The 24,444-nt window shown below is 38.4% G+C and overlaps 1 protein-coding gene across 5 annotated transcripts in view; it reads left to right on the top strand.

The window, feature by feature from the left end:
- The window catches only part of CTNNA3 (catenin alpha 3), a 1,563,160-nt gene that overhangs the window by 827,216 nt on the left and 711,500 nt on the right, over positions 1 to 24,444 (top strand). For all 5 annotated transcript variants that reach the window (XM_053663824.1, XM_053663825.1, XM_053663823.1 and 2 more), the window contains one exon: positions 22,466 to 22,546. In XM_053663824.1, coding sequence (XP_053519799.1) covers positions 22,466 to 22,546 — 81 coding nt within the window. The remainder of the gene's footprint in view (positions 1 to 22,465; positions 22,547 to 24,444) is intronic.

Below are 24,444 nucleotides of genomic sequence, written 5' to 3'. Positions count from 1 at the left end.
CTTTATACCAAATTCAAGGTCACAATGACGCTCTGCTCTCCCAGCTTTACCCAGGGGAAAAGGTTATTAAGGGGAACGAATAAAGGGAAATGGAATGGTTATGGGTTAAACTGCTGGAAAGCTCTTAAAGGGTTTCTTTTATTTTGCTATTTATTCATGCACAGTGTCTTTAGTATTTAAATGCATACCTTTTTATTGCAGAATCCACTGAGGTGGTGAACTGTGTCTTTGTGGGGTTGCGTGTGGGGTGCGAGTATATGATTGCCATCCTGCGAGCCCTAATGTAATCGCCACACAGATATTGTTAGCTGAAGGTTTTTGCCTTACAACACTCACCGTACAAGTGTTAGGGTGACACAGTGAAATGATTTTCCAGCTTCAAGAAGTATGCCTCTTTGGAGGTGGGACTTTGGTAGAGTCTGAGGAATTGGGAATAAGTACCAAGAAAGAAAGAAAACAGAATTTACTTGAGGCACTTTGGTGATCAACAAATTAATATTCTTGTCCTTGCTATTCAGTAGGAAATAAGAAATTTATACGTTCTTCACTATTCTCAGTTGTTTTTTCCCTTGAACTTGTGTCAATAGACTTTAAAACCAAGCAAGAGTATCATTTGTGTAATTCAAGACTGTAAGTATGAAAGAAAAAGATAATGATCAAGGATAACAAAAATGATGATAATGAAAAACCCAGGCATCTCGGAGTGTGAGGGGACTTGGTGGCAGCCCTGGGACTGCGGGAGTGAGGGCTGGAGCAGCCTGCTGAGGCCAGTTTAACTTTCTCATGTGGCACAAGGCCTCAGAGACCTGTGTGCTCTTGGATACCGCTGAATTTTATTGTATTCACCCATCTTCATCCACCCATTCATTCACTCCTTGCTAATCTTCACTCGGTCTTTCAGGCTACTACCTTTGAGAAATCCTTATTACTTGATTTTGACCTATAACATTTTCCCAATGTGTTCAAGTAAAGGATGGCTGTTGTTTCAGGCCTAAAATTTGACACATTTGACAGCAGTTTTGTAGGGTCTTGTTAACATTTCCGGTTCTCTTATGCTATTTCTGTGCCCTTCTAAAGCAGTGCCTAATTTGGTTTTAACCAGTTTCTTGTGGATTTATTTCTGACAGGTAATTTGATCTTAAGTGCTTAGTATTAAAATGTACTAGTGTGCAATAAAATAGTTGTCTCAACAGAAGGTGAGTGGGATACTTTAATCTTTAGTGACTCACAATTTGAAATTTGCTTGTGTATAACTGTATTTGTGACTAATATCTCAAGCGAGAACCAACTTGATGTAACTCAAGTGGGGGGAGAAGGCCACAAATGTGATCCCAGCACAGGGGATAAATAGAAGTGCTTTTGGATGTAGTTGCAGAACTATTACTATTTTGACAAAACAACACAGCAGATGTCATGGGCCTCTTTAATAGACATCTAGATAACAGCTCAAGGTCAAAGAATGTTATAATAAAAATTTAAAATAATAAAAATTTAAAATACGTAGTGTCTAGTATAGTGTAAATAGTGTGGACTCTATCACTTATAAAATTTTAATGAATCTTTCCTCCTCTTCAAAATGTGAAGACTAATGTCCTATCTCATCATGGCTACTAAAATAGATAAAACATATACAGAGAATAGCACAGTTCCTGGTTTATAATTGATATAATGGTTAGGTAATTATTAATTTGGCAGGTTTATTTTAAACTAAAATCTCTGTAAGACAGCTTCATGGTAGGAATTGGAGAATATAAAAATACTATACATCTGGATTACCATTTGGCATCCAGCACTGGTCAGTTACAAACCTCTCGTCAGCTCCGTCATTGACCAGCTGCTGAATTTTGATAAATTTCTGACTCAGTTTTCACAATTATAACAATGAGGTGATTTCTGTACATATTAACTAGGAATCTTTTGTTTTCTATATTCAATGAAAAGCAATAGTTGAAAACCCTTTAACACTCCTGTGAAACTTTGGAAAAGATAACCATCTACATGGAATGGGTTTCAGGCAGACAGCTGCCTAGACTAGGTGATCTTAAAAATTTGTTCTGTATACTAGTTACTCCTGATAACATCCCCCTGTGATGCTGCCTAATCTGACAGCACCCACTGCAGGATAGATAGATATTTCAAAGTACAGAGGTAGAATAGGCTGCAAGTAGTGATTGACTTTTGATTTTTTGGCATTGATAACATTAAGTTGACTATATATATTTGTGTGCCAGAATTCACAGAAAAAGGAAAAAGGACAGAAAATGTTGGGTACCTTGAATGGTGGGGTATTTAGATAGGAGTATTTGATTTGTACTATATCTTTGCTGCTGAAAGTACTTGTGGTCGGTGGACTTGTATCGATATCACTTGGGACCCTGTTAGTAGTAATGCAGAATCTCAGGCCCCACATATACCTGAAGAGCCCGAATCTACATTTTAATAAGATCTGCAGCAGATTCTTAGGTGCATTGAAGTTTCAGAATCACTGCCATTTTTCTTCCAGATGTTTTAGGACTTCATTGTCTTTCATGTATTCAACACAAAATACTGGCAATGGATAAACAATAGGGGAAAAGACTCTTCAGCAAGGACCTTCCAGAACTCACTTTGATCACTCTGAATAAACACTGTAATGAGAACAGTCAAGTAAACAAACTATAAGGGGGTTTAAAAGAGATTTTTTAGTTTAATGGCATACCTGAAAAATAAAGAATTAACCAACCACCTTCTCTTCCACCTGCTGAAAGGAAAATAAAAGGCAATTGGGGAGCTTCTAAATTTTGTGGAGCAGTTTCAGAAGGGAAGAGGGAGGTTGAGAGAAAAGTGTTGGAAATATAATGTTATAGTGCACCAGGGCAAAGATTCTAACAAATTCCCACTCTCCACATATGTCACTGAGAACTAATGGACATTAGTAGGATAGTATTTTTCAGAGTTGCTGCTTGCTATGGCAAAAAAAATGACTGTAATAAGGCCTATTCTGTCCCAATATTCTTATAAAAATACCCAATATCCTGATAATTATGAGTAACTAATTCATTAACATATTTAATAGTAATTATTGCAGCCCATAAGTGGCAGGCATATACTAAGTGCTCGGAAGGGTGTGATGAATGAAAGTGACTCAGTCCTTTACCCTCCAAGTATTTCCAGTATATTTGTTGGGGAAGATGTATATTAATTAGTTGAAAACAAAAATGAATTTATAATTTTAAACTATAATAAGCATTGTAAATATTGTGAGTCTTGGAAGGCTTCTTGGCAGAGGTGTCACTGGAATTAAGATGTTAAGAGTGAGTAGGAAATGACCAGGATCTGGGGAGTCAGAAGAGAATTTTGAGTTGAATGGCCAACCATTCAACTGAACCATTTGCTGTGCAGAAGTTTTTAGTTTGATGTAGTCCCATTCATTTACTTTTGCTTTTATGTCCCTTGCCTTTGGGGTAAAATTCACAAGACCCTCTTTGAAACCAAGGTCCATAAGTTTAGTACCTATGTTTTCTTCTATGTATTCTATTGTCTGAGGTCTCGTATTCAAGTCTTTTATTTTGAGTTATTTTTGGTGTATAGTGTCAACAGACATTTCATTTTTTGCATGTGTCTTTTTAATTTTCCCAACACCATTTACTGAAGAGGGCTTCCTCTTTCTATTGTATGTTTTGGCTTCTTTGTGGAATATTAACTGCTCATATACGGTATATGTGGACTTGTTTCTGGGCTCTCAATCCTGTTCCATTGACCTGTGTCTGCTTTTCTGCCAAACCCTACTATTTTGATTATTGTAGGTTTGTAATATAGTTTGAAGCTCAGAGTGTGATATTAAGATATACTTTTAGAATAAAATTTTAGCAATATAGGAACAATGTATTGAATAATATTAGCAATAACAGCCTCAGAAACCATATACATCAATGTTCTAAGCCTGACTCTATCACATACTAGCCCCGTGTTCATGAATAACAGTTTGTTCCTCTGAGCCTCAGTTTGTTTATGACAATGACAGACAGTATTTATTTAATAGGATCTATGGGAGAATTCAATATAATAATGTCTCTAGCTCCAGTGCTTGGTACATTTTAAGTAAACTATTGACATTTGATATTATTGCTGCTATGGTTATTGGTATCCCTTAGCCTGTGCTTTTCTTCCACACACTCTGCAAAATGTTGGCCCTGGCATCACACATTAATTCAGAATTAATATTTTTCTTAACTAGCACTTTTTGTCTTTAATCTGAGTATTTCTAGCCTGTAGAATCAGGGAGGTGGGGATGGGGAACATTCTTTTTGAGTAGAGAAAAACTCCTAATTGAAGCATGATGCTCATAAAGTTACCAGGTATTATAAAGAGACTTACAGTTACTCTGCATGAATTTTAATATCTTTTCCTTTCACCTGTACAGTGACACATGCGTGTGAGCTAACATGCAGCATCCTACCCCTACTGGAAAACTGATTATGTATTTATGTAGATACTTCCAAAATGATAGGCACTGGCTCCTGCTCACCCTGTTGACCCTGAGCCCCTGATTGCTCCCTGCCCTCCCTGAACTGCAGGTGCTCAGACACTTCCTTACTCCCCCCCCACACTTTAGTGTTTAACTGCTTCTTGCACAATATAAGCCTATGTCAACATAAAAAATACTCTACTTAATTACAGTACTGAGAACCCACAGGAATCAGCATCTTCTGTTCTTCAACAAGTCATTATAAAAATTAAAATTCTGGCTGGTGTAGCTCAGTGGATTGAGCGTGGGCCTGTGAACCAGAGTATTGCAGTTCAATTCCAGGTCAGGGCACATGCCATACATTGATATTTCTCTCCCTATACCCTTCCCTTCCCCTCTAAAGATAAATAAATAAAATCTTAAAAAAACAACAAAAAAAGTAAAATTTTGCTTAAATGGATTGTATATTCACTTTTATATTTGTAAATATACAAATCCACTTGGTTAAGTGGATTGGTAAATTTATAATATATTTACATTGTTTAGCAGGAGTAATAGTAAATTTTCATGAATTTGAAAGCCCCTAATCTATAAATCTTGACTTCAGTTTCTTTTTATAAGAATAAAAATTTACTAAACATACAGCAAAAAAAAGGTTTTAATTATAAAATGGTAGAAAAAAGTTCTTTTATATACTTGTAACAAGCAACATACTTATTATTTATAAATTATCACACTCACATTTAATTAAAAATATGACTATCACACATGATTCCTATCTAATTAATAAAGGTCCTAAAAAATTCATTAGCCCCTGGCCAAGTAGCTCATTTGGCTGGAGTGATGTCCTGATACACCAAGCTTGCAGTTCGATGCCCTGTGGGGGCACATGCAAGAATCAACTGGGAAAATGGAGATCACATGGAGGGTTAGCAACAGCAGAGTGGGAGGATGAGAAGCAGGGAGAAGGTACAGAGAATAAATAGCATAGATGGTGGGGAGAAAATAGGGGGGAGGCAAAAGTAGTGTGGGAAATGTAGAAGCTAAAGAACTTATGACACATGGACATGAACTAAAGGGGGAGATGTGGGGGGAGGGGTGTGCAGGGTGGAAGGGAATGAAGGAGGGGGAACGGGACAACTGTAATGGCATAATCAATAATATATATATACATATACATATGTATATATTTTAAAGATTTTATTTATTTATCTTTAGAGGGGAAGGGAAGGAGAGACAGTAACATCATTGTATGTTTGCCTCTTGTGCGCCCCCTGCTGGGAACCGGCCTGCAACCCAGGCATGGTCCTGACTGGGAATCAAACCATGGCTGTTTGGTTCCCAGGCCCGCGCTCAATCCACTGAGCTACACCAGCCAGGGCATAATAAAATATATTTTTTAAAAAAGAATCAGCCAGGGAATACATGGATAGGTGGAACAACAAATTGATGTTTATCACTCTCTGTCCCCCTCCCTTCCTTTCTCTCTCTAAAATCAATAACTAAAAATTAAAAAAAATATTTAAAAATTCTTTAACTACAACCCAGCTTCAACAGTAGCTATCTGAATTATCCTGGGTCCGCAAAATTCCATATGTTCAAACAGTTATGTGATGTAGATTCCCTCTAAATTGATTGACACCTCCCTACAATCAGCTACAAGAAAGTCAGGTTTAATTTGTTTTTTAATATTTAGACGAGTATAAAAGAGTGACCCCTATAAATCATTTGAGCTCATCCCTTTAGTGCTTGCTGGTGCTGTTCTTTGAACACAAACCTGCTCTCTCCTTTCGTTGACCAGTAAAGTTCTTGCTGCATAATGGTAAATCTGTATTCTATGCCCCATGATTTCTAGCTAGTTCATTTAGCTGTTTCCTCCGAGTTGATGGAAGGCGGAGTTAATATCCTCAGCTTTCTAACACCAGACGTTGAAAAGGATTACTCCTGTCTCCAGTGTTACTGGCTCTCAGAACCAGACTGCAAGAAATATTACAGGGAACAGATAGTTTCATTTTCAATTTTGACACCCATTATTTGATGTTTACAGGCCATTCCTAATTCTGAGTCCAAAATTTATGGTTTGTTCTGGCGATTATCATCACAACAATCTCCTGAAACTCAGCCGAGGTTTGCGCTGCTTTATCAGTCTTCCCTGACACCTGGAACTGATATATAGCACCACGTCCCAATCACCGCTGCTCAGAGAGGCTCGGTTTATGGCTCCCTGCACGTCTGTCTCATCTAGTGGGTAGGCCAGTTTGCACAGTCTCAGTGAGGGGGGAAATTGACCCTTGGGAAAAGGAACGGTGGTCATTAAATAAAAACTTAGCATTGAAGACTCTAAACCTATCTGAGCCAGGCTAGATTATATCATTTATAAAGTTAAAGTTACCGAGTTTTGTTCAGTGCTAAATAATGGTGAAGCAACAGTGTTACCTAGTCTGCCTTGCCAACTTCAGATGAAGAGTGGCACATAAATCTCCAGAAGAGATGGTAAAATAGTGGCAGGAGCTGCTTCAGATTCAGAGGCGCATTTCAAATCGTTATTTTATAGTTTCCCTTTTGAATATACAGTATTTAGTTTTGCCTGTCAGATATGTGGGTGTTTGCTAGGCACCGTTCCATAGCATTAATTAGCGCTCACTGAAGGACCTTAGAAATCTCTGCATTGATTGTGGGAGAATTACCCACTAAATCTGCATTTTTGAAAGGATGTGGTAGCACATGCATCTATTACACAGGCCACAGACCAAATGATATTTCACGTTCCATGTTGTTCATTGGACCAAGAATGGAAATACCCTTTGCCACCAGTGCCTGTCTACCTCTGTGCTTTTGTGGTGGCCTGTCATCTTCCTTTCAGGGAAACTAAAACTAGCAAAATAGATGAGGGACTAGGCTTGGTTATAAGTGGACTTTCTATTCCTTCTTTCCTAAATTAAAGACTGTTCAGCACCTCCCAACACTTTGCCTTCTGCCATGAGGCCCCAACAAGGCAAAGAGAGAAACAGAGGAAAACCCACAAGAGACAGGACTGTGAACAAGTCCTCCCCACCTTTTGTCTAACGTCACTTATCAGGTAAGTTACTGCTTCTTTAGGGACCAACAGACTGAAAATATTCCTCCACTATTTTGAAGGGGAGGAAGTGGAAAAAATGTTCTTCATGTAGGGAAATATAACCAGAAGGCAATAAGTACTCCCAATAGTAACAGTTGGTAGGCGGAGATCAGATCTAGAAGGGGAGGTTGGCCTGTTTCTGAGCCCCATTTTACAGAAGAGGAAACTGAGACCCATACAGGTGATGTGATTTGCAGAAGCTCACACATCCCATAAGTGGAAAAGCTAGGACTTAAATCTAGCCTCAGAATCACTAAGTAGAGATTTTTTGCCCTCCACATCAATATTCTGAATGAAAAAAAAAAAAACCCTACTACCCTTTGCAACAGCATGGATGGAACTGGAAAGCATTATGCTGAGTGAAATAGGCCAGGTGGTGAAAGACAAATACCACATGATCTCACCTTTAACAGGAACCTAAACAACAAAACAAACAAGCAAGCAGAATATGATCAAAGACACTGAAATACAGAACAGGCTGACAGTGACGAGAGGGGAGAGGGGAGGGAATTTCAGGGGAAATGGGGAAGGGTTTACAGGAACAACTGTAAAGGACACATGGACAAAAACTAAGGCGGGGGGCGGGGTTTGGGACAGAGGTGGGGAGCACTGGGGGGGGGCTGGGATGGGAGTAAAAGACAGAAAACTATACTTGAACAATAATTAAATTAAAAAATAGTAAAAACATATTACCATAAAAAAACCTTAGAAAGATCTATTTAGAATTAGTTTTAGAATTCTTAGTTTGAGTAGAGTAAGGGTTTTCTTTGGAGTTGCGTTGTGAATTTACAATTTACATCACTCTGTTAGCAGAGCACTAGGTATGTCTGGGGCAATACTTGAAAGCTGGTTCAGTGCCCTTAGGATTTCTCCCTTTTGGTGACCTTTCCCCTTGACTGATCTGAACACCGGCCTCGGGCCTGCTCTCCGAGAATGATGAATATTCTACATATTTCCTTACAAATGTCCTTCTTCTTACTGTCCTTTCCCAATAACAAATACCCACCATGTGGATGCTTCCAAGGCAGCCTTTGGAATTTAAAATGAAAATAAATAGGATGTACAAAAAGAAGGTAAAAAAAGCAATTATATTCCTATCTCCCACTATCTCATTAATTTTATACAGTGGGGTAAGTTCTTTCCCTAATCTTGGATGCAAAGTCAAGCGATCTCAAAACCTTTGTAGTTATCTTAGGTGTTTTGTGTGACTCCTGTCTTTCTAGTTGGTTATTAGAATGTAATTGTCAAAACTCCTATCTCCATTTAAATTTAACCCCAGAGTCCCATTTTGGACCATTTCAGGAAGATCAGTAGTTGGGAAAGGGATGTTATGGCCTTTTTACTTCTTTTCCTCCCCCTTTCTGGCGTGGAGCGAGGGGATGGAGGAGGCAGCAGCAGAACAGGAAAGGTGCTGCTGGCTCTCCGGGTGTTGAGAGCTGTTTTTTCTTGACTTGCTCTATGGGGTAGGGTCCCAGTGAGAGAAAACATGGTGCACCAAGCTGGTCATTTGAGGAGAATATATAAAAGGGTTTTTAATTTTTTTAAAAGATTTTATTTTATTTATTATTATTTTTTATTTCTTTAGAGGGGAAGGGAAGGAGAGAGGGAGAGAAACATCAATGTTTGGTTGCCTTTCGCACATCCCCTGCTGGGCACTGGCCTGCAACCCAGACATGTGCCCTGACTGGGAATCGAACTGCGATCATGTGGTTCGCAGGCCCGCACTCAATCCACTGAGCTACACCAGCCAGGGCTCTAATTTTTTAAATTAATTTTTATATGGGTATGGACAAGGTTTGGGGGAAGCACCAAGGGGTAGAACAAGACCCTGGCCCAGCAACTGCTGAGAGCCCACCCACCCCCAGGCCCAAAGGAGCAAGTGAGGGAGTGGTTCCCGGACCCGGAAGGGTAGCTGTGTGGAGAAGGTTGCCTTTCAGGCACCGTGGTTTTCAGGAGGGGAACACAGTACACGTGCGGCATCCCCAGGGGGGCAACTAGAAATTAAATGCCCAGTCTCACTCTCCTCCCACCCTCTCGTGCCTCTCATTGGCCAATCCCACCTGAAAGTGGGGATCAAAGGAGCATCTTTACAACGTTTGGGCTGTGTGGGCAGAGACTGTGGTGAAAAATGGTGGAGGGTGAATCTGGAGGGGCAAATGGAAAAGTCTGACACAGACACTTTCACAGGGGCCTCTATGTCACCTGCAATTCACTTGACATGTGTGATTGTTCCTTCTGCACCTCGACTGCTTATTCTCAAAGTCCAGCAGTTTCTATAACTCCTCTCAGCTTTGTTTTATTTACTGCTCTAAGCAATGATCTTGAAAAAGTCAGATGACCCCAGAACAGCTATCTTTAGCAGGAGGCTGATATCTGGACCACGGAAAATGTTCAGGCATTGGAAGTCAGTCACCTTTTCTGTGTGTTCATCCGCAGACTAGCCAGCCACCCCCACCAAGCAGATTTCTCAAGACAGAGTTTACACTTGCCCATTGAATCTCAGCCTCCAGGCGTTCATATCATGCTTTCAAATGGTGCCATTGAAGTCTCTTACCAGATTTACGTGGGTGAGGATGTAGGGAGGAGGATGAGAATCCCAGATTAGCTTTGTCCATTTGTCTTCAAAAAAACTTCCTCAGTCTGCACACATTTCAACCTTTACACCTTCAGTGTAGATATAACATTCAGAGTCTTATAAATGGCTGTTAATTATTTCCTTTGAAAATCATCATATTGATCTGGCCCATCAGTGTGAAATGCCCTATGTGTGTCTTGGTGCTTCAGTTAAAGCTAAAAAAAGTTTAAATAATATAAAGAGAAATGGAAAATTTCATATATTGGGTAGGGTTTGGGGCTGGGGTGTAAGAAAGAAGAGAATATTTTTGAGCAGGGGTCATTGGGGACTCTCAAATTACACAATTATACTATATAAGTATTTCTGACTGCACATAGTTAAATCCTATTTATAAGGGTTTTTTTTCTATTAAAGATATATGCACAAATCAAGGTTTTTAATAAATAATGCTTTTAGTATGCTAAGTAGATTTGCTGTGAAAGAAAGTATACTTCAAAAGAGAATATACTTATTCTCTTTATTTGCAAAGAAATTTTAATTTTAAGGGAAATTAGTATCTGTTAATTTATTTTAGAAGAAAAATTTCAAGATTCAAATTTTTCTGAAGTGGAGCCTATTTAAAGTTTCTCCATTCTGCAGAATCTGAAACTCTATGAATTACAAACCTTGAAAGTGCTAATTAAATATAACAATGATAGAAATTATTTATTTTTATCAGAAAAGAATAAATCTATTATATTCTTATTTTATATAGTTAAAAATAAACATGTTTGAAGACACAGATTACAGTTGGTGGTAAAAGTGAAAATTATAACAAGAATGCTGGAAAGCCCTCTGGTCTAGATTTCACATGTACATGCCATGAAAAAAACTTTGTTAGTCTCTAAACTGTATAAAGGTCTGTATACTTTATAAAGCTCACTCTTGGGTGAAGTTTGACATATTGAGCATAATTAAACTAGAAAACCCAGCTTTGGAAAGAAAAGGAGTGGGAATTAGGCTTAAGAAACTGGAGGAGTGGAAGAAGATAAAATTTTCATGAGATGAGGGTTGTTCTAACAGTTTACCTCCCAAAGCATTGTAGAGACAGAAAAATTGCAAGAGAACAGCAGTTCTACTTAAAAGATGAAAAATCATTTATTCGATCTATGTGTATAATGCCATATCATTGCTTATTAGACTCTGGAGTGGTTTTAAATGTGAAAAAAAGAGTCTATGCCAAAAGAACTCAAGGTATAATTGACAACATGAAACATTTCATTCTTCCACTTTCTTATAGATGCTCTTATGTTAGCATCACAGATGTTTTTTTTCACGATAAGCACTTTCCCAGAGCTGGCTGCTGGGTCATGCCTTTCAAAAGCAAAAGGATTTCTAGAATGAGCCAGACCTCCTTCTCAAATATGCTGAAAATCTCTGACAATGATTCGATAAAGGGGTTTTGGAAGTTAAAGTGTCAGTAAAGGCATAATGTACAATTTAACCATCGTGTAAACTAGACAATGTGTAAATTTGGCCTAGGTATCTATATTTTGTCTACATTGACTGTCCTGAAGAATTTTCAAGGGCTCAGTATCTGGTGTAGAAATAAGATTTCTACAGACTTTCTATTGACCATAAGCAAATCCTCTTCAAACACAGATCAATATCATATTTTCTCTGTTTATTTATTCATATAGCAGTCAATTATTTTTAAATATTCATTTGAATCAATAAATACTGAGCACACACTATGGACAAGCACTGGTATGACTATAGCAGTGAATAAAATAGTTTCTGCTCCCTACTCTCAGTCTTCTTACAACTATTCTTATTGCTAGTAATAAATATAATTATTAAATGGCAGTTACTACGCTACATTTCTTTATGTGCATTGTCTCACATGGGTTCCATGATGATCTCTAAAACAGGCATTGCCATCCTCATTCTGTAGAAGAGGAGACTAGGGTTTAACTTACGTAAGTGGCACGTGGTCATCGTGGTAATGAGTCTGGGCACTAAGATATGAAGAATATCTATCTGATTCTCCTATTGCACCAACTTTTCATAGGAGTTCAACAAATATTTTTAAATGCAAATATAACATGTCTTGAACAAACTGAAAAAGAAACCCAGTTTAAAAAACACAGAAATTATTTAAAGGCTAATGCCACAAATGACTAATTTAATCAGTTTTGATTGTGTTATTTGCCAGATTTCTTATTTCATTGTTTTAAACCATCAATCCTAAAAGCTTATTCAAATACAAACAACAACAAAACACACAAAAACTCACAAACCCATGACACTGACAGGTTTTCTATTAGTTTGCTGTTTAATAAAAATATTATGTTACCTTTAAATAAAGCTGTCATTTTGTAAAACGAATGAAAAATTTAAAAAATGTAAGTGCTCTCAGATTAAAAAACAGCTCTTATGGTTTAATAACTGGATTATATCTATTTTTATTTTTTTACCACACGAGTCCTGAGACAAGTATTTAGGAACCATTAACGTGCACAATATTTTTGGTTCCTGCCCTAAGCACAAGTAAAACCTAGAATTTTGAACACATTCCCTTCATTTAATAGTAGCCATGCATAGAAACTGTCCTAGGAACTGACAAGATCTGAAACCCATTCGAGCAGGGGTCACATGTGTAGCTTAATGCTGAATCACTGAATTAATTACTCCATGAACTAAATTAATAAACTCCTTCTTTTCAGTTTTTCCCTATCAAGAACAGTGTTGGTTCCTGAGTTGGCTGAACTTGAGGGTAGGACAAGAAACTCTGTTAGGAAGAGAGGGGAAAATGTTGGGCATGGAATGAGACAAGTTTTCATGAAGGATCACAGCTTAAAGTAGAAATCATGAAAGAATGTGATTTTAGGAACATACCAGCTTGCTCCTGACTCTTCCATTCTTTTCCAAGGCGACTTACTGGTCTCTGGGGTAAATCTTTATATCTCTACTTATTAATGTACAAGATGGACCTTTCAAAAAAACCAGAATTCATTTATAAAACAGCATGTATTTATTCTGACATATTTAAACATTAGTCACCTTCAAAGTTCTCTCCATCTGATGCAACGCACGTACAGCTCAAAACCATTTTTGAACTCATTGATTTTGATGCCTTTTTGGGCTTCTTCCATTTTTTGTTTCATTTCTTCCACACTGGAAAAACATTTCTCTTTGAGGACTTTTTTCATCTGGGGAAAGAAAAAAAGGATGCTCAGGACAAGATTGGGTGAATATGGTGGGTGCAGCATGGGGGTCGTGACATTTTTGGTAAAAAAAAAACTGCTTAACTATCAGTGCAGTGTGGGCAGGTGCACATGTAAATCACCCATCATGAAATGGCCACACTGAAAGAGTCTTCAGAAAATTCAGTGAAGCCAAATGCAGCCTCTCACAACAATGCCAGCTGGCACACTGATACAGATGGGTTCGTAGAACAGTCATTTGGGGCTTGCCCATCAGAAGATAATTCTGCTTTTTTTTTTGGCGGTCCCCCTCATACATAACTGATTTTCCAAGGGGCCATCTTTTAAAGAGAAGGTCATGGTTTGTATTTATCTCTAAGATTCAAAGGAAATAAGTAACATCAGCAGTAAAACAATTTGAATTATTACTGCAGTGCAAACCCAGGAATATTTCTTTCATGTTTGGTGCATATGGGTTGAAACCCTACTGTCTGGCATAGGCGTCTTTGGTGTGAGAATACATACAACAGACTCCATTGTCATGCTCTCAGCACTTGACTAGACACTAGGCTGTGTCAACAGAGAATTTCGGCACCAAATGCTTTCAGAGTTGGAAGGGACTGAAGATCAAAGGGTACAATAGCCTCCTTTTACAGATGCAGAGACTAAGGGCAAGGCAGGTGATTCACCTTAGTTAAGGTCACCTGGGGAGCTTGTTTTGGATCCCCCGTTTTTCTGATCCGTGGATTGGATTAGACTTCATACCACATTTATGTTATACTTTCTTGTAGGGAATAACAATAACAGTCTTTCAATAAAAACACTAAATGAATAGGATATCAGACAGCTAACAGGGTGGATGTTAGTTACTTTTACAAAAATATAAACACTAACATTACTAATAAGGCTGTTTGAATATTATTTACTATTCATGAAAGTGTGGATAACCATTCTTTCATTTATTTATGTTGTCCACAGCTGTTCACTGAGTGCCCAACACTGTAGTAGGCACCAAGATTACTAAGACTTGACAATTCATAAGATGAGGCAGAGTGTAAATAAAAAACAATGAAAAGTTTCACAGATATTATAATTGAAGTGTGAGTGTGTAGAGAAATTAGTGGGAACAGAACGAGAGGGGTTTTAATTTTTGTATTTTATTTTTTATTGTGGTGTTGAGATTGAAAAGAGTCAAAAAGATGATGTAGGGAATGAGGTACTTGCACTGAGTCTTGAGTTAATGAATTAGGAATTTTCCTGTCGAATGAGAAAAGCTTAGGGCAAGGATGTCAAACTCATTTTCACTGGGGCAGGGCCACATTGGCCTCACTATTGCCTTCAAAGGGCCAAGTGTAACTTTAGGACTAGGTAAATGTAACTACTCCTTAAGGGTTAAGTGAGAACTCGGTGCTGCCACATGGTAGAAATGAGGTGCCGGGCCGTATAAAAAATGGCGAAGGGCAGGATTTGGCCCATGAGCCTTGTGTTTGCTGCCTGTGGACCTTAGGGCATTCAGCAGAAAGACTTAGGGTGTAGAAAAGCTTGGGGGAAATCAGCAGCAAGTGTAGTTTGGGAAGTCCAAGTGTTGGTAACAATGGTGACGGTATTGATGCGTACAGTAACTGTAACATTTCCTGTGTTCCTCTACTTGCCCAAACTTGTGCATTCTTTATCTCTGTAATCCTTAAAATAATCTTATAGTAGTGGAATTGCTATATTATCTCTATTTTGTAGGTACAAGAAGTAAGACTTTGAGAGATTAATTTGTCCAAGGACACGTAGCTGCTACAGAATACAGCACAGATTCAAACACGATTTCAATTGAATCCAAAAACATCAGTGCTGTTTTGCTCATTATTTTAAGAGATGCATTTATATAATTCATGTAAAATATTAATTTGGGTTTTAAGTTACAGCTCCTTCAAGTATGTTAGATAAAGTCTGAGATTAGATACAACTCAATTTAATCCTACCTCTTCCTGCATTTCCCCTTGGTATATGATATTGAACTTAATGAACTTCAGTGTCTTACATACATATGTGAGAAGAGTTACTGCGAATGGCATTTGAGACAATACACGCAAGGCACTTTGCTGTGGGGGACGTTTCACAATCTTTGGTTTCCCCCTCTTGACTCCAGCCCCATCTCAGCAGGCAGCTACCTGGGGTGACATTTTATTTTCCTAAACAGTGTAAGAGTTCAAGGTACTACGGTCTTCAACCTATTTATCTTGATAGGTAAGTCATTGTAGTCTTATAAAGTTATTTTTAAAAACCTCATTTTAAGTTTCAGAGTTATGTTTCTGTTTGTTTTAGTTTTCTTTTCATGGCACAGACCTTGTTTCAGAAAGATTTTTAGGAGACCCCGTCAGGCTGTTTTCCTCCTCTGCTGTTTTTCGCGGTGGCATTCCAGAAGAGATTTCATTGTTTCATGCTTGTCTATTTGTATGTCTTTCATGCCTGAGAAATGTTGACAAGAATCTATGCCTCTGTTATGTGTTAAGCATAAACTATTTTTAAAGCTATTTCTGCAGAAAATAACTCCATTAAGGGCATCATACTTTATCTTTACCACGAAATAAAGAATTCCCATTTAAAGGGAGATGTGTCATTTTAAAAGGTTGCATAAAATGGCACACATTTAAAATACAAAAACAAAAAATATAAAACAACAATAAAACCATTTTTCTTGTTGTTTAAATTCCATACAGGTCTCCTTTCTGCACTGATAACATTTTCATTTGATTATGAATTAGATACATTTTTATTTGCTTTAAAACTAACCTTTAGTATTTGAAGCTTCATTTGCTTTTTTGAGGTCAGCGTCATGGCCTTCCTAGCTTAAATATCTTTTTTATTTGTATCATTTCAGATTTATATTATGAGTACATTTCTACCACATTTCAATGGCTACTTATGCAATAGATTATCCAATGAAAGCTCTGCCTGGTTTCAGGAATTGTAACTCTCTGCCCCTTGTGACTTAAAGATGAGGAAGCCACTACCTCTGGAATGTGAGCCACAGGAGACAAAGCTTGTCTCTGGTAGCAAATGCTGCCTCAGTTCCTCTCTCTTCCCCCAAAGCTTGGTCAGAAGTCAATGACAGGTAAGACCCCTCACAGTGGGGGGCAACCTAAGCTGAACTTGATCACTTGGGAGGCCTTCATGAAAGGACTCCGGGGGCGGGGGGGGGGGCTGTAACAAAGAGCAATGGACTCTCCTCTCGCCCCCTGGCTTTGACATAGCCCGAGTCCCCATGTTCTCTGGGAGAAGCGCTTCCTGGCTCTAATCCTCTGAAGCCTGAATACCTGATGGGGAAGGGGAGGGGTGCAGCTCCTGCCTTGCTAGAGCGTGTCCTGGGGAAAAATCTGGCATCACAAAGACTTGCTGATAAACCTGTGAAATCTGCTCTGCTAAGAGTGCTTTCATTCATGTGATAAGGGTCTGAGAGGAAATGAGTGTCTCCCAAAGTTTCTGCAACTCTCTTCCTGACAGATACTGACTCAGACTAAGCCCTCAGATTTCTTTGAAATGTTATCTACTGTTTGATCCTTGCCGCCCTGTATTCCTGTGTATTACAACCCAATCAAAGGCTATGGAGGAGGGTGCTTGGGGCCTTTTTCTCCTTGGAGAAACTGGCCACTGCCCACTTCTCCTCCCCAAGCAGATCACTTCACATCTCTGTCATATTCATTTTCATCCATGGCACTCAGGGGGACTTACGGAAGTCACCCCACAAAAAGCAACATACTACTCTATAATAATTTTTTAATATTTTATTTATTTATTTTTAGAGAGGGGGGAAGGGAAGGAGAAAGAGTGGGAGAAAAACATCAGTGTGTGGTTGCTTCCCATGTGTGCCCTACTGGGAACCTGGCCCGCAACCCAGGCATGTGCCCTGACTGGGAATTGAACCGGTGACCCTTTGCTTCACAGGCCCATGCTCAATCCACTGAGCTACGCCAGCCAGGGCTTTATAATAATTTTTAGGGAACATGGCCCTTTCACAAAATTTTTAAGTTAGAACTACATGAACAATGTGGGGCAAACCTTTGTTTTATGGGTGTGGAAGTTAAGCCTCAGAAACATCAAGGGCTTTGCCGAAGATTACCTTCACCCAGTCTTTATTCTCTATCATACAACAAACCACTTTTGAAGTCCTGTTATGTGCAGAGCAGGTGCTGGGTGCCTTCTGGGACAAATTATACCTCGGAAATTTCCCTCAAGGGTGTGTAGACTACTAAGAGAAATGCCTGAGGAGAAGCATTTAACCACAGGCAAAATGCTAATGAAGTGAGCTATCCACCCCATTCAACAATTCCAATACTGAAATCATCATCCTCATTTTTGAACTGGTTTTTTTCTTTGAAATAACTGTCTCAGCTCAAAGTACTATTATCTATCTTGCCCATCATCACTGCCAGAAACCTGGACACCGGCTTCGGTTGTTCTCTTCTCTTTACCCCCCAGAACCTGTCAGTTATCATCTCATAGAGCTGACTCATACAGAGTTTTTAAGACTGTTAATGCAACAGTCTAGCTCTTTTGCCTGTTCGTAATCTCCCCAAATATATTGTGCAGGACTCCAGCCAAGTCAATGTATTTGAAATAATGATCTCTCAGTGCCACTCACCTGTTTAACCTTTATGACTCCCAGTTGCCTATAGAATCAACCTCATATTTTAATGAGGCAAAACCCTCCAAAATGTGACCTCTCCTCACACTTTTATACTAGTTACTGAATACTCTCTAAGGATTTTTGCTTTTGCTAAGGCCATCCCTGTCCCCCTAGAGTGGGCTTCAATTTTATCTTCTCTTGGCTGACTCCTACATATCCTTCAATAGTCAATTGATTCCTTCATCTTCCCACATTGTATTACCCTGGATACCTGTACCAGGTTTCTGTCTGTTTCTGCCACTGGATGTGGGCTCCTCAAGGCGCGAGGTCTAACGTATCATTGATCTTTAGTGTGGTGCCTGGCATATCGTAGATAATAAAATTTTTTTAATAGATTGAACTATTCATTGAACCAAAAGGAATATAAAAGAGTATAGGAAAGTATCATGGAAGAAAATAATTAGTTCCAACTGAGGTGATCAAAAAAGTGCCCATGTAAACTTTAGTAATTGAGTTGTACCTTAAAAAATGTCCATATCTAAAAAGAAGACACAAAATGCAAAGTGAGGGTTTTCCATGGGCATCAGTCCTGAGTTGTTATTGTATTACATAGAAAACAAAGGACCCGTTACCTTAGCTCATTAGTTTTCGATGAGTAAATATGGGAGTCGATCGTGTGGGATCTTGAACACCATCATCAAGAGCTTATTCTTAATTCCATCCACAACAGCAATAAAGGGTTTTAGAACAGGGGAGGGTCATAATTTGACCTCAAGTTTACTAGAGAGTAAACACTTTGAGAATTAGAATTTTGTGTTTGTTTCTTGCTATTTTATTCTCAAATAAAGGGTGATTTGTGTAAATGTAGAAACTCATACAATTAGAAACAAAAGAGATATTTCAGAAGTGTTGACTAATACATCTTTTTGAGGTGAGGGAGATGTTCAACATGTTTGCTGTAGAATACAGTGGTCACTAGACACAGGAGGCTATCGCTCACTTTAAATTAAGGAACTGAGGAATTGCTATTTTAATGATTCTTAATTAATTAAAATTTAAATAGCCACATGTGACTTAGTGGCTAGCATTTTGGACAACACAGCGTAGAAAATTCTCCCGAACAGGGTCCCAACAGGAAACAGATGGAACACTCAGGTTAGGATAATTCAAGGAGAGTTTATTTATAAAGAGACTTTCTCTATGTGCTGCTTTAAGGGAACCACACCAGAGGGTGCATGCGATTAACTGTGGTAGTGACGTGGGAGCAATGGTGAGGCAGAATTTATGGTAAGACTCCTAGTTAAGATTATCAGCCTGAATCACATTGGGACATTATTTATATTATGCAACAAAAATTTTAAGGAAACGTTATTGAATAAAGTTTATGCTAACAACTGTTCTTTTCAATAAAATATTTCCTGGCAGTTTACTCTCTGATGAAGAATGTGATTGCTTTCTCTATATAGTGCTTATCCACGCCATGGTTTCTTATTGTCTTTCCCCCTGGCTTTCTACTGTAAATGGTAGCTTTTCCATTAGCTGGGCTGTGCTGACTTAATGATGGCTCCTGTCAAGGCTTCCTGTCAGGAGATCCTCTCCTCTGAGCACCTGGGATGTAGGGAGGCTCTGACTGTTATCTGTGTTGTGTTTTAACATCCTGCCCTCTCCATCCATCCCTTACCTCAGCACGCACCACTCACCTTCAGTCCTAGCTCATTGCTTGATGATTTGTTAAGGCTTTGAAAACAGAAGGAATGAGGGCTTTTAAGCAAGATGGGGTTATTTCTTTTTGCTTTATTTATTTTTATGCCATGCAAACGGAGTAAAGAGGCATAAAATGGCTTGAGTGAAGCCAAATAAATCTGGATAAGTAGAGCAAGAATTCAATAAAAAGCTGGAGGTGAAAAAGAAGACAGATGGGGGTGGGGAGGAAGGAGAGAAAGGGAAGAAAGAAGGAAAAAAAACTTTTTTAGTTCTCATAATGATAGGAACTGTTTATTGTGATCTAGAGAACAGAATGTCCTTGACCCAGTGACACATTTTAAACTAAGGTTAAGCTCTGGGCGGAAATTAGAAAATCATCATTATAGTCCACATTGAATCTCTTCATGCTAACACCTCCTGTCTTTTTCTATTAAAGTTTTGTATGCCACTGCCGCTCACTCTGAGAAGGCTGATGTCTTTTAGTTGTTGCAATGAGTCATATTGCAGAAGCTCGTGAGTTTTATGGCCAACACAACAGAAGTCTCTCATTTTATTCCAGTGTGTGGGGGGTGTTCGAGGAGGGGATGCACTTTGTGCCACTCCCGCCCCTTTTCGACTACCTCTGATTTCATGAAGTGGAAAGAACTATAACCAGGAACTAACACTGCACAGGGCTGGAGAACAAGAGCTAGATTCTTTGGGTAAAGTCATAAACTCTCTTACCTCCCATTGTGTGTCCGTTTATGCCATTGCCTCATATAGCCCTGCACTAACTTTTCACAGTTCTCCAGTGCCAGCATGGAGAATGCTGGGTTAGAGCTGGGACAGTAACCACACTTTCATCTGAGTAATTGTCACTGTTGCCCTTATTGCTTTGACATCCAGAATTTTACTCCTCTCTGTCCTTCTTCCCACTCCCTTCCCTGGACACAGTCTTCATCATGCACACATTTCGCACTCACTTTCAAAAATAAAATGTGGTAAAGGACTTAGTAGTTTTTTACAGTGTGCCCTCTAGGAGACATCTGAGAATGTCTGGGGTCAACTTTTGCCTTTCTGAGTGTCTAGGAGTTGCTATTACAATTTGGTAGATGAGTGCAAGGATGCCAACCATTTTTCAATATGTAGAATGCGATTCCTAATTTTGGTGATTTTTTCCATCTTAAATACCACTAATACTGTTTTTGCGAAAATCTAGATCTGACTAAGGTTTAAGTGGGTACCAGAAACATCAGCCAATAGAGAGTTTTAATAGTGTCTTGATAGATAGATGCTAAAATCTCCTTTAGAGACCAGTATGGTCTGACACCTGCCTGTCATATAATAGGCCCCTAATAAAACTACATTGTATTTTGAATGGTGTTGACTCATTTGTGTATTTACAAATGGGTCAACACCATTCAAAAAGTCTTATGCAAGTTATTTTAGAAATAGAAAAAATTTAAGGTACACTTGCCAACATCAGGGTTCTAGCAGTTTCATAAGGGTAATGATTATGCACAGAAACAAAGTGAGCATATTGGGAAATTATCCAAATGCTGTGGAACAAGGAAAGGTAAGAGTTTGGTGTTGAGCAGAGTCCTTGGAATGACTCGAGTCATTAGAACAGGCAGGATTTTAATAGGGGATTATTTGGGGAGATACTTGCTGAAGTCTAAGGTACATTATATACACAAACTTGAAAAAAAGAAATAGAAAATATAGGAATATTGTTCCTATAAAGAACAGTACTTGAAATGTGGTGGAGGCTAAGACTAAAAAGATAGGTTAAGATAAAATAGATGGTCTTGAACTTCTTGTAAAGGAGTCTTTCAACTTGAAGTTGTGGATTTATGTATGAGTTTAGTCATTGGAGGTACTACATAGCATTCTGCTAATGGTTTACACTGTGCCTCGATGTCCTTCTTCTTTATGGGGTCCATGCTATACACTCCTTCAATTATCAGCTGATTAAACATATGTTCCTGATTTTCAAGGTCTCCTTTCAAAAGCCCTGTTCAATTTATTAATTTAAATAGTACCAATTTTCTGGAAGTGAATCACATAATGATTTTTCTTAACCTCCCTCATATAAGATATCACTGAAAAAAGTATGATTAGATTCAATTTTAGTTGTCTCCCACAAAAGTAATATGTAGAAAATACCCACCAAGGTGACTATGTGCTTAATAGCCTAAGAATTTAGGTTAAAGAAATAACAGAGAGAACTCTTCTACTTAAAGAACGAGTAGGTATGGCATGAATTATTTTAAAGAACTGAAAACAGCGTCCAGTTCTTAAGAACTTGAAACAATTTGTTCTTGGAATATTGTCAGCTAAAATTGTGGTCAACTTTTGCAAATTGTATGAATTTGCATTGCATATTTTATTTAGTGTTTAGCAAAACTCCAATATGGTTCTGTATAACTTACACAATACACCATGGAAATGACTTCAGGAACTCCCACGGAAGTTGACAATTTGGACATTTAATGCTTTTAAGCTAATTGTATGCTTAGCAGTTAAAAAGTCGACTTGTTAAGAATGATGATCAGAGTTTTGGGAGATAATTCTCTGCCTATTGCCACAACAAGTGCAACCCAGCCCTGCATCAGAAATGTTTTAGAAGCTTAAAGAAGAAAACGATGAGAGCTTTAATCATCATCCTACATATTTAGTCTTAAGTGAAGTGCTCATGAATCACATGCAATATCATAGCAATTTTTAGACCTATTCTTAAAATTTCAAGCTGTTATTTTCAGGAAATTTAGAAAGCAAATTGTTAAGTGCCAAAGAATAATTTCATAACATTACTTATGCCATTTTTTTCTCCCTGCAGGCTGGAAGAAAGGAGAGGAGTAATACCCTGAATATTGCCATAGACAACATGTGCAAGAAGACTAGAGACCTTCGCAGACAGGTGAGGAAAGGCAGGAAAGTGGAACCAGAAACGCCATGCAGAATGAACCTTTCCCCTCCATTGCTGGAATGTTGATTTTTTGTTTTTGTTCTTTTAAAATTCCTTTAAAACACAAAACAAGAAAAATAAATGTATCCTTTCAGCAGTTACATATCTCAGCCATTTTTGTGACAAACATAATCTATGAGAAAGTGTGGGACTGATTATCATGCAGTTACATTTAAATGCTGACTCTGCTCTCATCAGGTGTGTGATCTTGGGGATAGATTTTATCTTTCTGAGTCTCTCTGAACCTATAAAATGGGATTAATAATTCATAATAGAGCTGTTAGGATTAAATGAAATGCCTGTCATGGCCTGCTACATTGTATTTAGGGAATGTTGGTGAATTGATTCTATAAAAACTGAGTTTATCATCCAAATGCTTACAGCAAGCAACTAGTGATTCAGGCAACCCATCAGTTCCTCCTTCTAGTGCTTTTCCGGATGCTTCAGAAGTTAGTTTCCGTTTAAGTTAAGGACACTTTTTAAACTTAGACCAGCAGGAGTATATGATTAGAAAAGATTTTATTAAATAATTTAAAAGTACAATATTATACCATAAGTTAATTTTTTCCCCAGAAATATGAAGATTTTTCTGTTTTCACAGACATTTGTTTTCCATTCCTTTCACTATTAAAAACCAGAGTCCTTTTTCAAGCACAACTTTAACTTGGTCACCATTAATTCATAAAAGAGGGCCACAGACTTTTCAACCATAAGCCTTTAATGCAATATATGATTGTAGTTTAATGGGAAGACTTAATAAAATGACACAAGCAATTTTTTGATCCAGAAAAGGATCCAGATTTGGAAAAGGGATAATTAGGGACCCTCAGCCAGTTAACATTAGCTATGTACAGCACAATTTTGAAGGCTGGGAAAAATCCAAGATCTCAGCTTTATGGCCTTAATGTGAATTTTATTTTTACTGTCAGCACTTAGAATTATGGAATGCAAGAATTGAAAGGGTCTCGTATGACTCAGACGAGAAAGCAAGCCAGTGTGGTGAGCTTATTTGTCTAGGGAGGAAGGGGCACGACCTCTACACCGGGTCAGAGCCTACACTGGGCTCGGGGACTCTTCACCTCAGAGCTGTCCTCCCTGCTGGTTGCTTGGCTTCTATTCTCCACCTTCTGCAGGATTTCTACCCCGTCTGCTGCTGTAGGACTTGGGAAAGTTGCTCCTATGAGCCATCAGCAATTGTGTCTTTCATTCCTGCCTCATCACTCAGTGCCTTCAGTGCAGTCATGAATAACGAACTAATGTACATTTATTATCTCTGAAGCTTTGGAGTCATCATTTTTCTAAAAAAAGTCAAGATAAAGCAATCCCTTGTGTGTAGAGTTACCAGATTTAGCAAATAAAAGCACAGGACACTTAGACACATTTGAATTTCAGATTAATAACATTCATGTTTTAGTATAAGAATGTCCCAAATATTGCATGGGACAAAATAGTATTAAAAATAATTGTATTTTTATGAAATTCAAATTGAACCAGGCATCTTGCATTTTATCTTATAGACCTACTTGTGTTTCTGCCTCATTGTTTTGGTTAAGTATTGCTGCAGAACAAACTGCCACAAATGATAGCAACCATTTTATTATGTTTCACAATTCCAGGGGTTGACTGAGGGTCAGCAAAACTTTTGTGGTGTTTTCACTCGTGGTCTCCCAGACAGAGGCAGTCAGATGGTGGCTGTGTCTGGGTGTTTGAGGCCTGTGCTTCTTCTTTCCTCTTCAACATGAAGTCTAATCTCCTAGGCTTTCTTTATGTGGCTTCTCTCTCCAGCTGGGTAGCCTGGATTTCTTACATGATGTTTCAAGACTCCAAGAAAGAAAAGATGGAAGCTGCCA

Source organism: Artibeus jamaicensis, unplaced genomic scaffold (genome assembly GCF_021234435.1).
Source record: "Artibeus jamaicensis isolate MK-2021 breed Jamaican fruit bat unplaced genomic scaffold, CSHL_Jam_final contig_332, whole genome shotgun sequence".
Taxonomy (NCBI): Eukaryota; Metazoa; Chordata; class Mammalia; order Chiroptera; family Phyllostomidae; genus Artibeus; species Artibeus jamaicensis.
The sequence above is the reverse complement of the archived record's forward strand: the minus strand, read 5'-3'. Positions and strand labels throughout refer to the sequence as shown.